Below are 14,424 nucleotides of genomic sequence, written 5' to 3'. Positions count from 1 at the left end.
AAGTTCCTTTTCAGATTTTGGTAAAGGCAGCAACATCCATTGACTGAATAAAAATCCTCAAAATGCAGTGATTTGCTCCTGGAGAATATCAGTGCCAACCTTGTCATCTTCAACCACACAGCTGATCTGAAGCTTCTTGATACCACACTGCAAAAACTGAAATCTAAGTAAGATGAAATATCTCAAATAAGATATTTGCTTATTTTCTGTCTGATAAGATCATTCTTCTCACTAAGCAGATTTTATGTTAGTGTTGGAATAAAAAAGTAGTTTTATACTTGTGAGTGTTGATGACACAGCTTTGCAACAGTTGATATTCTAGTTTCAAGCATGTTTTACTCAATATAGGTCATCAAATCTCAGCAACAAGCTGTAATATCTTACTGAGATCATTTAGGACCAAAACACTTAAAACAAGTAAAACACTCTAACATAAAATCTTATGTATGGCCACGCAAGTCCCGGGATGCCCAAAATGTCCGTAACACACCCAGCCGAGTCCCACGGGGGGGGGCGGGGGGGGGGGGGATGTAATAGTTGGAAAAGTCGCCAAAAGTCCCAAAAATTTTCAAAATACCTACCTGGTAGAGATGCGCGGTTTGCGGACACCCGCAGGTCGGGCGGGTGACATGACGAAAAAAATAGATTTTAAATAGATTCGGGCGGGTGGCGGGTGAACCAATTCGGAAATATATATATACTAGAGATGCGCGGATAGGCAATTATTTCATCCGCAACCGCATCACAAAAGTCGTCAACCATCCGCATCCACCCGAACTAACATTTAATCAAAACCGCACCCGCCCGCCATCCGCCACCCGCCCGTTGTTATATATCTAATATAGACGATGCAAGGCATTAGTGAGGTTATAAAGCTTTTGCCTGTTAAAGAAAGGAGACTGATCCAATGTAGCAGAGACATTCAATGCGTGCCACGCTGTCACGGCCCAGACGCACACCAGTGCGCAATCATCTGGGAGCCGCGCTGAGCGCACCTCCAAGCGCGTGGAGGTGCGATGTCCCTCGCACCCGCGGCGGCTCCACGCGGGCTCGCGCCCGAGGCTTCAGCGCGCACCGCGGCGGCCATCCTACTCGTCGCGGCCTAGCCCTCGCGGCTCTCGCTGCCGGCGACGGCCGGGTATGGGCCCGACGCTCCAGCGCCATCCATTTTCAGGGCTAGTTGATTCGGCAGGTGGGTTGTTACACACTCCTTAGCGGGTTCCGACTTCCATGGCCACCGTCCTGCTGTCTATATCAACCAACACCTTTTCTGGGGTCTGATGAGCGTCGGCATCGGGCGCCTTAACCCGGCGTTCGGTTCATCCCGCAGCGCCAGTTCTGCTTACCAAAAGTGGCCCACTCGGCTCACCAGGGTGAGCCCCACCCCTTTCGTGAGCGCACTGCGCGCGGAGTGACCCCTGTTACGCGCCCCCGGCAACGGGGGTGGCGGGAAGGTAAGCTGCGCGGGCGGAGCGCGCGGAGTGACCCCTGTTACGAGCCCCCAGCCACGGGGGTGGCGGGCAGGTAAGCTGCTTACCTGCTGCGCGTGACGCCGGCCGCGGCGAAGGCGGACGAGGCGGGGTGTCGGTGCGGTGGGCGCGGTGGTGACCCTGGACGTGCGTCGGGCCCTTCTCGCGGATCACCTCAGCTACGGCTCCCGGTGGGGCCCTCTCGGGGGAAGGGGCCTCGGTCCCGGACCCCGGCGAGGCGTCCCTTCTCCGCTCCGTAAAAGTGTCCATCTCTTTTTTTTTTCTTCTTCTGTTGTGGCATATGCTGCAGGTGCCTGCTCGTTTTTCGTATGTGGGAAACAACATTTAACTATGTATATATACTGTATTTCCGAATTGGTTTAACTGCCACCCGCCTGAATCTATTTAAAATCTAATTTTTTTTAATTTCAATCGTCCGACCCGACCCGCGGATAAAATCTAATTTTTTTTTATTTCAACCGCCCGACCCGCGGATAATCCGCGGTTGTGTCCGCAAACCGCGCATCTCTAATATATACATAGTTAAATGTTGTTACCCACATATGAAAAACGAGCAGCACTCTTTGAAACAGGCAATTATTCATCAGGCACTGCAGCACAACACAACACAACACAAGACAAAAAAAAAAAAAAGATGCAAACGTGGTACGCGACAAACTAAAAAAGGGAATACTAAAGACCAGGGGAAAAAAAAGACCAGCTGTTTGCCTTGGCCAATAAGTTGCAGGTAATTTAGTATTATTATTTATTTAATTTATTTTTGTTTAAATAGGGATGACATACATTTGATATTTTATAATTTAAGTTTGTGCGTGTGATTGACAGCCTAAGGCTTATGAGGCACATTTTTCATTTATTTTTTTATTTCAACTTAAAAACGTATGAGCCTATGCCTATGCCTACAACATAGGCTATGTGTTTATCTTTATTTTCCTGCCTGTCGTTGACAATGGAGATTGTCTGATATTTTGTCATGGCTGCAGATCAATCAATAAAGGTTCATCTTTGTCGCAAAATTGTTCACTGCTTCACTGTGCACCCCGCCCTCGTCCCTATTTGAGCATTATAACGTTAACAAGTCAATATTCATTGAAATAAATTCTGAACTTTTTTTTTACCTAACGAAAATATAGGCCTAGTGTTTCTAAAACATTTTTTTTAACTTCTTAAAAGCATTGTTCTGCTTGCTGCAACTGCGCACACAAAGTGTGAGGAACGCACTCCTGATCTGAGGGCATTGGCAACAATAGTCAACACTTTCTTAATAGAAATGACAATAATATTATAATAATAATAAATAATATTATCACGCATTAATATCTCTTAGCCACTAATGCATGGTCAAGAGATATTAATGCGTGGCACGCATTGAATGTCTCTGCAGCATTGGATCAGTCTCCTTTCTTTAACAGGCAAAAGCTTTATAACCTCACTAATGCCTTGCATCGTCTATATTAGATATATAACAACGGGCGGGTGGCGGGTGTGGATTTGATAAAATGTTAGTTCGGGTGGATGGCGGGTGGATGACGACTTTTGTGATGCGATTGCGGATGAAATAATTGCCTATCCGCGCATCTCTCCTACCCGGGTTTGAGTCCCACAAGTCCCGCCGCTGGCCGGGATGCCCAAAATGTCCAAAATGCGCCCAGCAAAGTCCCACGGGAAGGCGGGGAGAAAAGTGAGAAAAGTGGGTAAAATGTTCAAAAATCACACCCGGGTTCGAGTGGGACTCGAACCTGGGTAGGTATTTGGAACATTTTTGGGACTTTTGCCGACTTTTCCAACTTTTATCCCCCCTCCCCGTGGGACTCGGCTGGGTGTGTTATGGACATTTTGGGCATCCCGGGACTTTCGCGGCCGGCGGTGGGACTTGTGGGACTGGAACCTGGGTAGGTATTTTGAACATTTTTGGGGACTTTTGCCGACTTTTCTCACTTTTCTCCCCCACTTCCCGTAGGACTTTGCTGGGTGCATTTTGGACATTTTTTGCATCCCGGGACTTGTGCGGCTGGCAGCGGGACTCGTGGGACGGTCACCCCGGGAGGTATTTTGGACACAGATGGGACTTTTGACCATTTTGGCCGCCTTTTCCCCTCTTCTTCCCCGCCTTCCTGTGCACCATTGCTGGGTGTGTTTTGGACCTTTGGACAAAAATACTTTCAAGCATGTTTTACTCAATATAGGTCATCAAATCTCAGCAACAAGCTGTAATATCTTACTGAGATCATTTAGGACCAAAACACTTAAAACAAGTAAACACTCTAACATAAACTCTGCTTAGTGAGAAGAATTATCTTATCAGACAGAAAATAAGCAAATATCACCCTTATTTGAGATATTTCATCTTACTCAGATTTCAGTTTTTGCAGTGCAGATCAATATCGTTATTAAACATTTTATTTTTCACTGAAGAAGGGTTCGGTGAATGTGCATATGAAACTGGTGGGGTTCGGTACCTCCAACAAGGTTAAGAACCACCGCTAGTAGAACATCGAGTGAGTATTTGTTTATTAAATGAGAATATTTTCCCTAAATATGGACATCCAGTCACAACAGCAACACAAACATGGGCATCACCTGCCGTCTTCACGTCCATGTGCGGCAAAAAGGAGTTTTTTGTGCTTCTAGGTTATTTACGTCAACATCCAAACAACTCCCCGCAATTTTCCAGCGAAGCATCTCAAAACCTCCCTGAGAAAGAACCGTTTAAAGTACAAGTTCACAATCTGTGGTACAAACATGTCAAACTAAATCAAAGGGAAACCATTGGAAAAAGCTCTGCTATGCTTGATGAGGCTGGCAGTGACACCTGTTGTACTGTCACAACAAACTATTTCAACTTTGGCAAACCGCTTAAACACTACAGAATAAATAGCAAATAAATAAGTAAAAATGTGCTAAACATTGACCAGGGCCAACAATTGTACTTCAGTTTAAATACCGTCCGCTCACATCTTGGTGGTTTCATTTATCACGTGTCACACGAAAAGCCACAATACGCACACTCGCACACACGTACACAACACTGACTTGTACCATAAATAAACACAAATACATACTGTGATGACATACCGAGTGTTACATTCCACCGTGTGCCCATAAAAAGGGAGGGATGGTTTTGTCTAATACACTAGTCTATAGAGATGTCCGATAATAGCTTTTTTGCCGATATTCCGATATTGTCCAACTCTTAATTACCGATTCCGATATCAAGCGATACCGATATATACAGTCGTGGAATGAATACATTATTAAGCCTAATTTTGTTGTGATGCCCCGCTGGATGCATTAAAGGGGAACATTATCACCAGACCTATGTAAGCGTCAATATATACCTTGATGTTGCAGAAAAAAGACCATATATTTTTTTAACCGATTTCCGAACTCTAAATGGGTGAATTTTAGCGAATTAAATGCCTTTCTAATATTCGCTCTCTACCAATCGCCATTTTCTCAAACACCGAGTCAAATCAGCTCTGTTATTTTCCGTTTTTCCGACTGTTTTCCGTACCTTGGAGACATCATGCCTCGTCGGTGTGTTGTCGGAGGGTGTAACAACACGAACAGGGACGGATTCAAGTTGCACCAGTGGCCCAAAGATGCGAAAGTGGCAAGAAATTGGATGTTTGTTCCGCACACTTTACCCACGAAAGCTATGCTACGACAGAGATGGCAAGAATGTGTGGATATCCTGCGACACTCAAAGCAGATGCATTTCCAACGATAAAGTCAAAGAAATCTGCCGCCAGACCCCCATTGAATCTGCCGGAGTGTGTGAGCCATTCAGGGACAAAGGACCTTGGTAGCACGGCAAGCAATGGCGGCAGTTTGTTCCCGCAGACGAGAGAGCTAAACCCCCCTGGATGTCTTGGCTCACACCGTCCCTTATGCCACCGAAGATGATCAAGAGAAGAATATAGACCCTAGCTTCCCTGGCCTGCTGACATCAACTCCAAAACTGGACAGATCAGCTTTCAGGAAAAGATAGCGGATGAGGGTATGTCTACAGAATATATTAATTGATGAAAATTGGGCTGTCTGCACTCTCAAAGTGCATGTTGTTGCCAAATGTATTTAATATGCTGTAAACCTAGTTCATAGTTGTTAGTTTCCTTTAATGCCAAACAAACACATACCAATCGTTGGTTAGAAGGCGATCGCCGAATTCGTCCTCGCTTTCTCCCGTGTCGCTGGCTGTCGTGTCGTTTTCGTCGGTTTCGCTTGCATACGGTTCAAACCGATATGGCTCAATAGCTTCAGTTTCTTCTTCAATTTCGTTTTCGCTACCTGCCTCCACACTACAAACATCCGTTTCAATACATGCGTAATCTGTTAAATCGCTTAAGCCGCTGAAATCCGAGTCTGAATCCGAGCTAATGTCGCTATATCTTGCTGTTCTATCCGCCATGTTTGTTTGTGTTGGCTTCACTGTGTGACGTCACAGGAAAATGGACGGGTGTATATAACGATGGTTAAAATCAGGCGCTTTGAAGCTTTTTTTTTAGGGATATTGCGTGATGGGTAAAATTTTGAAAAAAACTTCGAAAAATAAAATAAGCCACTGGGAAGTGATTTTTAATGGTTTTAACCCTTCTGAAATTGTGATAATGTTCCCCTTTAAACAATGTAACAAGGTTTTCCAAAATAAATCAACTCACCCATTCTCATTAATGGCTCTGCTGTTGAGATAGTCCGTGAATACAAGTATCTAAGCACAATTTTAGACAACAAATTGACCTTTGATGCCAACACTGACCGTATTTGCAAGAAGGCCAATCAGAGGCTGTTTTTCTTGAGGAGACTGAGGGGCTTTCAGGTTGATGAGGATGTTCTATTCATCATGTATCGAGTCTATTTTAACATCTTCTATCACTTCCTGGTTTGGTAACCTCAGTGTGGCCAATGAAAACAGACTAGGTGGTGTAATCAAGGTGTGCCAAAAGACCACAGGCACTACCTTGAACCCCCTGAACCAGATCTATCAGGCCAGAGTCATCCAGAAGGCAAAGGCCATTCTGGTCAACCCTCAGCACCCTCTCTTCTCAGAGTTTAGACTCTTGCCCTCAGGATGCAGGTACGCCCCCAGTAATAGGAAGGCCAAAACAACAGATACATAAGATCCTTTGTTCCCTCAGCTGTTGACTTTATAAATGAGCTTCTTAAACAAGCTTAGCTGCTATGCAGTCACTTTAGTGGGAAGCGACATGTGATGATTAGTTTTTATTGTATTACAAATGTTTTTAGTTTTTAGCTCAATGCCTTCATGATGGTTTGTATGTTGTATGTATTTTATGTATTTGTACCATGTTTTTACTGTTGTACCTTGTTTTTACTGTTGTACCTCGTTTTTACTGTTGTACCTTGTTTTTAATGACTACTGCTGCAAACCAAATTGCCCCTCGGGGACAATAAAGATTTCCTAAGTCTAAGTCTAACTCAAGTTATGGAAAAAAATGCCAACATGGCACTGCCATATTTATTATTGAAGTCACAAAGTGCATTATTATTTTTTTTTAACATGCCTCAAAACAGCAGCTTGGAATTTGGGACATGCTCTCCCTGAGAGAGCATGTGGAGGTTGAGGTGGGCGGGGTTGGGGGGTGGGCAGGGTTGAGGTAGGGGGTACCAGGGGGTGTATATTGTAGCGTCCCGGAAGAGTTAGTGCTGCAAGGGGTTCTGGGTATTTGTTCTGCTGTGTTTATGTTGTGCTACGGTGCGGATGTTCTCCCGAAATGTGTTTGTCATTCTTGTTTGGTGTGGGTTCATATTTGTAACAGTGTTAAAGTTGTTTAAACGGCCCCCCTCAGTGTGACCTGTATGGCTGTTGACCAAGTATGGCTTGCATTAACTTGTGTGTGTGGAAAGCTGTAGATATTATGTGACTGGGCCGGCACGTAAAGGAAGTGCCTTTAAGGTTTATTGGCGCTCTGTACTTCTCCCTACGTCCGTGTACACAGCGGCGTTTTAAAAAGTCATACATTTTACTTTTTGAAACCGAAACCAATAGTTTCCGATATTACATTTTAAAGCATTTATCGGCCGATAATATCGGCAGTCCGATATTATCGGACATCCCTACTAGTCTACGTACTTTTCAGAGTTCAAAGAAAACCGGCAGCCGCTAAATGAAGCCAGCATTCAGCGTTTGGCTGGTAACATCTTCCCGGGTGTGTCACAAAAGTAAAGCGGATCAAAGAATACAGTAGAAGTACACGTGGAGAAACCCGGCATGACACCAGCTAACAACAAGATTAAGACTTTTTGTCATCGGAACAGAATGACGTTCTGTCTAGAAACACCTGACATTTCACAGCATGCCATCCAAGTTTTTCTCCGCGTTTTCCTTTGTCGCCGGGCTCTCCTGAGGACTGAACAGGTTGTGGTAATCACGCAGGATGGTGACCACGTCGTGGTGGCCGAAGTGGACTGCCTCATCCATCGGTGTGTTGCCCCACCTGCCGCAGGACGTGACAATGCTTATTAATATTCCATCACATTCTTATTGACAGTGGTACACTGCAAAAAGTCAGTGTTCAAAAACAAGAAAAAAAAATACAAAAATGAGGGGTATTTTATTTGAACTAAGCAAAATTATCTGCCAATAGAACAAGAACATTTGGCTTGTCAAGACTTTCCAAAACAAGTCAAATTAGCTAACCTTAATGAACCCAAAAATACCTTAAAATAAGTATATTCTCACTAATAATGTGCACTTTTCTTGGTAGAAAAAAAAAAGACCTTTTTGCTCAATATGTTGAAAAATATTCTTAAATGAAGTAAATGCTAGTGCCATTATCTTGACATAATGATATGCGCTCGGCATTACATTTCTTGAAACCAGCAAACTTATACTAAAAAATAGTTTATTGTTCTTAATGGAAAGGCAACAAGGCAACCGCTTGTTACTCTCGGGGTCTCCTAGCCGCTCAGGCAAATCTTATTGTCTAAAATGCATTTTTCCATGGATAACATGACATCATCGCGCCAAGTGCGTGCTCTTTCAGTCAATTAGTGCGCATATATACAGCCCGGCCCCTGGCCACATTTTTTTTAATTGTAATTTTGAGGAATTTATCTGAATGTGCATGAACTATTTCTGTTCAAAATTGTTAGAAATGTTAATTGTTTAAATATTAACTGTCAGTTTACTGTACTGTGCCAAATGTACTACTATATGAGTACCTATTTTCTATTGTTTCATTGAAAATAAAACAGCAAAGTCCATTTAGCTGTCATCTGTTTTAATTATGAGACACAATTGTGTCAAAGTCATGATTTTTTTTTTTCATTCTTGAAATAAGAAATGATTACTTTAAAAAAGTAGTTTTATACTTGTGAGTGTTGATGACACAGCTTTGCAACAGTTGATATTCTAGTTTCAAGCATGTTTTACTCAATATAGGTCATCAAATCTCAGCAACAAGCTGTAATATCTTACTGAGATCATTTAGGACCAAAACACTTAAAACAAGTAAAAGACTCTAACATAAAATCTGCTTAGTGAGAAGAATGATCTTATCAGACAGAAAATAAGCAAATATCACCCTTATTTGAGATATTTCATCTTAATTAGATTTCACTTTTTGCAGTGATATACCCCACCTTAAAGTACCTATAGAGTTATTGAGTCTATATTGACGCTATTCAGTTCAGTTTCAGTTTCAGTTTATGTCAAACATGCATACGATACAATGTAACGCATCACATATTTCCAGTTGTTTCATTACAGCACGTCCGAAAAGGAGCAGGAAGAAACAGAGGTTATTTAATCCTACCCCTTTTCCTTGTTGTCTATAACAGAACAGTGAATAAATACATAATAAATAAATAATATCCCATAGTAAGTAAACAAATACATACATAAATAATCTTTAACTCAAACAAAAAGGTTCAATATGTTCATCATAATTGTTCTTCTGTGTACTTTGTGAACACTTGTAGTTTGAACAGTCTCTTAAACTGAATCATATTGGTGCTTAGTTGGATTTATTTGCTTAATCCATTCCATAATTTAATTCCACATACTGATATACTAAAGGTTTTGAGTGTTGTACGCGCATACAAATGTTTTAAATTAGATTTTCCTCTAAGGTTATATTTCTAAGTATTGTTGTACATTATTGGGTAAAAGGGTGGAGTGCCATCTCCGGGTCGGGGAAGAGATTTTGCCCCAAGTGGAGGAGTTCAAGTACCTCGGAGTCTTGTTCACGAGTGGGGGAAGAGTGGATCGTGAGATCGACAGGCGGATCGGTGCGGCGTCTTCAGTAATGCGGACGCTGTATCGATCCGTTGTGGTGAAGAAGGAGCTGAGCCGGAAGGCAAAGCTCTCAATTTACCGGTCGATCTACGTTCCCATCCTCACCTATGGTCATGAGCTTTGGGTTATGACCGAAAGGACAAGATCACGGGTACAAGCGGCCGAAATGAGTTTCCTCCGCCAGGTGGCGGGGCTCTCCCTTAGAGATAGGGTGAGAAGCTCTGCCATCCGGGAGGAGCTCAAAGTAAAGCCGCTGCCCCTCCACATCGAGAGGAGCCAGATGAGGTGGTTCGGGCATCTGGTCAGGATGCCACCCGAACGCCTCCCTAGGGAGGTGTTTAGGGCACGTCCGACCGGTAAGAGGCCGCGGGGAAGACCCAGGACACGTTGGGAAGACTATGTCTCCCGGCTGGCCTGGGAACGCCTCGGGGTCCCCCGGGAGGAGCTGGACGAAGTGGATGGGGAGAGGGAAGTCTGGGCTTCCCTGCTTAGGCTCTTGCCCCCGCGACCCGACCTCGGATAAGCGGAAGAAGATGGATGGATGGATGGATGGAGGTTATAGTTTGTTTTGTACATCATTTTAGATGTTTGCAAATTCACCAAATCGTGTAATTTCAATATTTGTGATTTAATAAATAAAGGGTTTGTATGTTTTCTATATCCAACATTATGTATTCTTATAATTATAATTAGTTTTTTTTGTAACACAGTTAGTGAATGAAGTGCACATTTGTAGTTATTTCCCCATATTTCTGCACAATAACTCATATGTAAGACTAGCGAGCAGTAGAGAATATGAAGTGATTTTTGGTCCAGAACATGTTTTGCTTTATTCATTATTAACCTGTTTCTTGCTAGTTCATCCCAGCTCTGACGCTGCTCACTCCCCCTCCCCCTTACGGCAAACCCCGCCTCGCCCTGGCAGCAGTCCTGAATATTTCTGATACAGAAAAGGGTTCAGCAGTAGACCACATTATCAGCTGGGCCCCCCCCAGGGTGCCTACATCAAATCATGGCACCTTCTACATTCCTTTTGTGACTGCCAAGAGAGTAAACTTTGGGAAACTTAGCCACCCTGCTAACCTAAACAATCTCATTCCTATTCTCTCCAAATCAAAGCCAACATCAAAGCCTGTCAATAACACCTTCAGGATGGGTCTGCTCAATGTCAGGTCTCTGAATAACAAATCATTTTTAGTCAATGATTTTATTACCACTTCTAAACTTGATTTTATGTTTTTAACTGAAACATGGCTGGAACAAAATAACAGATCGAGACAGCACCCCCCAACTATAACTGTATTGATATATGTAGATCGGGGAAAAGAGGTGGAGGGGTTGCTGCTATATTTAAAAACATGTTTCAGGGGAAACAGATGTCACTTGGTGATTTTACATCATTTGAATACCTGTGTGCTGAGTTGAAATGCTCTCCCAAAATTCTACTGTTAATTATCTACAGGCCACCTAAATATTCTGCAAATTTTTTCGATGATTTTACTGAATTATTGTCTAGCATCTCCACTGACTTTGACTGCCTGGTTATAACTGGTGATTTTAATTTTCATATTGACGATTTGAATGACAAGGGCGCAAAATAACTTTTTACTATTTGAGACACATTTGAACTGTCTCAACGTGTGGAAGAGGCTACTCATTGTAACGGACACACTCTGGACCTGATTATCACAAAGGGTCTCAATGTTTCTGATGTTCTTGTGATTGATCCTTCATTGTCTGATCATTTCTGTGTTTTCTTTAATATTTCTGTAATTCCGGACACACAAACAGAATCAAAGAATGTCAAAAAGCGGTACATAAATGAACATGCTAATGTCCTCTTTAAATCGGCATCTCCTCACTACCACCTCTAAACCCATGTCATGCTGATGATCTTGTAAACAACTTTAATTCCAAAATTGTGAATATCATATTAGACTGTATTTATATTATTCACATGTGAATAATGCTGTATAATAGACTGTATTTATGTTATTCACATGTGAAAAATGCTGGATAATAGACTGTATTTATATTATTCACATGTGAATAATGCTGTATAATAGACTGTATTTATATTATTCACATGTGAATAATGCTGTATAATAGACTGTATTTATATTATTCACATGTGAATAATGCTGTATAACAGACTGTATTTATATTATTCACATGTGAATAATGCTGTATAATAGACTGTATTTATATTATTCACATGTGAATAATGCTGTATAATAGACTGTATTTATATTATTCACATGTGAATAATGCTGTATAATAGACTGTATTTATGTTATTCACATGTAAATAATGCTGTATAATAGACTGTATTTATATTATTCACATGTGAATAATGCTGTATAATAGACTGTATTTATATTATTCACATGTGAATAATGCTGTATAATAGACTGTATTGATAGTATTCACATGTGAATAATGCTGTATAATAGACTGCATTTATATTATTCACATATGAATAATGCTGTATAATAGACTGTATTTATATTATTCACATGTGAATAATGCTGTATAATAGACTGTATTTATATTATTCACATGTGAATAATGCTGTATAATAGACTGTATTTATATTATTCACATTGTCCAGCACCTCCCTCGTGACATGTTCAAAGTTCTTCCAGAGGTGGGAATTGAAACTCTCTCTGACAGGAGACTCTGCCAGACGTTCCCAGCACACCCTCACAATGCGTTTGGGTCTGCCAGGTCTGTCCGGCATCCTCCCCCACCATCGTAGCCAACTCACCACCAGGTGGTGATCGGTAGAAAGCTCCGCCCCTCTCTTCACCCGAGTGTCCAAAACATGAGGCCGCAAATCCGATGACACAACTACAAAGTCGATCATGGAACTGCGGCCTAGGGTGTCCTGGTGCCAAGTGCACATATGGACACCCTTATGTTCGAACATGGTGTTCGTTATGGACAATCTGTGACGGGCACAAAAGTCCAATAACAAAACACCGCTCGGGTTCAGATCCGGGCAGCCATTCTTCCCAATCACGCCTCTCCAGGTTTCACTGTCGCTGCCAACATGAGCATTGAAGTCCCCCAGTAGAACGAGGGAATCACCCGGGGGAGCACTCTCAAGTACTCCCTCGAGTGAATCCAAAAAGGGTGGGTACTCTGAGCTGCGGTTTGGCGCGTAAGCGCAAACCACAGTCAGGACCCGTTCCCCCACCCGAATGTGGAGGGAAGCTACCCTCTCGTCCACCGGGTTGAACTCCAACGTGCAGGCTCTGAGCCGGGGTGAAACAAGAATTGCCACCCCAGCCCGTCGCCTCTCACTGCCGGCAACGCCAGAGTGGAAGAAAGTCCAGCCCCTCTCGAGAGAACTGGTTCCAGTGAGTCCGACTATATCTAGCCGGAACTTCTCCACCTCGCGCACTAGCTCAGGCTCCTTCCCCCCCAGCGAGGTGAGGTGGTTCGGGCATCTGGTCAGGATGCCACCCGAACGCCTCCCTAGGGAGGTGTTTAGGGCACGTCCGACTGGTAGGAGGCCGCGGGGAAGACCCAGGACACGTTGGGAAGACTATGTCTCCCGGCTGGCCTGGGAACGCCTCGGGGTCCCACAGGAAGAGCTGGACGAAGTGGCTGGGGAGAGGGAAGTCTGGGCTTCCCTGCTTAGGCTGCTGCCCCCGCGACCCGACCTCGGATAAGCGGAAGAAGATGGATGGATGGATGGATGTGAATAATGCTGTATAATAGACTGTATTTATATTATTCACATGTGAATAATGCTGTATAATAGACTGTATTTATATTATTCACATGTGAATAATGCTGTATAATAAACTGTATTTATATTATTCACATGTAAAGAAATACCTAAGTGTTTATTGTGAGCGAACTGTGGTGCTCAATTTCCCCCAGGGATCAATAAAGTACTTTCTATTCTATTCTATAATAAAGTTCATAAACAGACTGTGTGCCTGTCGAGACGCTAAATCATTTACATCACTTTCGCCTGAGGCATGGATAGCTACTTAGTTTTTCGGTCAAGTTTGGTTTTTCAGGTGCCATTATGGTACCCAGTTTCTTGTTGACATAATGTGTTTAAGCCACTCCTACAGTATTTACCTATCTTTGGGAATTGGGTTGACCTTGCAGGCCTCAAGCAGGAAGCGAACCACTTCAGCGTGGCCTAAACAGACACACAAACACACACAGATAAGTTCGCCAAACAGAAACATCCTGAATTGGCAGAGGTTCACCTTCGGCCGCTGCCACATGCAGAGCCGTCCTGGAGTCGTAGTCCCTCTGCTCCATGTCCATTGAGGACAAGGCAAACCTGCATCACAAGCAAACAAAGCCCAGATATGCAAGGAGGCATTGACATAGATGACTTGTGTGAAGATGCTGTACCTCCTTAGAGCAGACACGTCCCCAGTGTAGGCAGCGAACAACAGATTAATCACTGACTTCACCTGAAAGGCAGCAAAAGAGGGGGATTGACTCCGGTTAAGATCAGTAAACAAGCAAGAGGGATGGGCGATACGGCTTAGACTCTATATCGTGATACATATTGCAGCCTTCTGCGATGACGATATATACCACAGTGTTTCCCACACATTCATTTATTTGTGGCGGCCCGCCACGAAAGAATTACGTCCGCCACAAATGGATTTTTCGGCTTTTGACTCGGTCGACCGCTCA

The 14,424-nt window shown here is 43.2% G+C and overlaps 1 protein-coding gene across 3 annotated transcripts in view; it reads right to left on the bottom strand.

The window, feature by feature from the left end:
- Positions 1–5,653: 5,653 nt before the first annotated feature.
- Positions 5,654–14,424, bottom strand: part of LOC133578403 (glutaminase kidney isoform, mitochondrial-like) — a 52,392-nt gene continuing 43,621 nt past the window's right edge. For 2 of the 3 annotated variants that reach the window (XM_061932801.2, XM_061932802.2), the window contains exons 15-18: positions 14,134–14,195; positions 13,983–14,059; positions 13,849–13,912; positions 5,654–7,948 (exon numbers count right to left, since the gene is read on the bottom strand). In XM_061932801.2, the coding sequence (XP_061788785.1) occupies positions 7,801–7,948; positions 13,849–13,912; positions 13,983–14,059; positions 14,134–14,195 (351 nt within the window). In that variant the 3' untranslated portion in view covers positions 5,654–7,800. The remainder of the gene's footprint in view (positions 7,949–13,848; positions 13,913–13,982; positions 14,060–14,133; positions 14,196–14,424) is intronic. The other variant, XM_061932803.2, reaches the window with a different exon arrangement.

Source organism: Nerophis lumbriciformis, linkage group LG38, assembly GCF_033978685.3.
Source record: "Nerophis lumbriciformis linkage group LG38, RoL_Nlum_v2.1, whole genome shotgun sequence".
NCBI classification, from domain to species: Eukaryota; Metazoa; Chordata; class Actinopteri; order Syngnathiformes; family Syngnathidae; genus Nerophis; species Nerophis lumbriciformis.
Note: the sequence above shows the minus strand (reverse complement) of the source record. Positions and strands in the feature narration are given on the sequence as shown.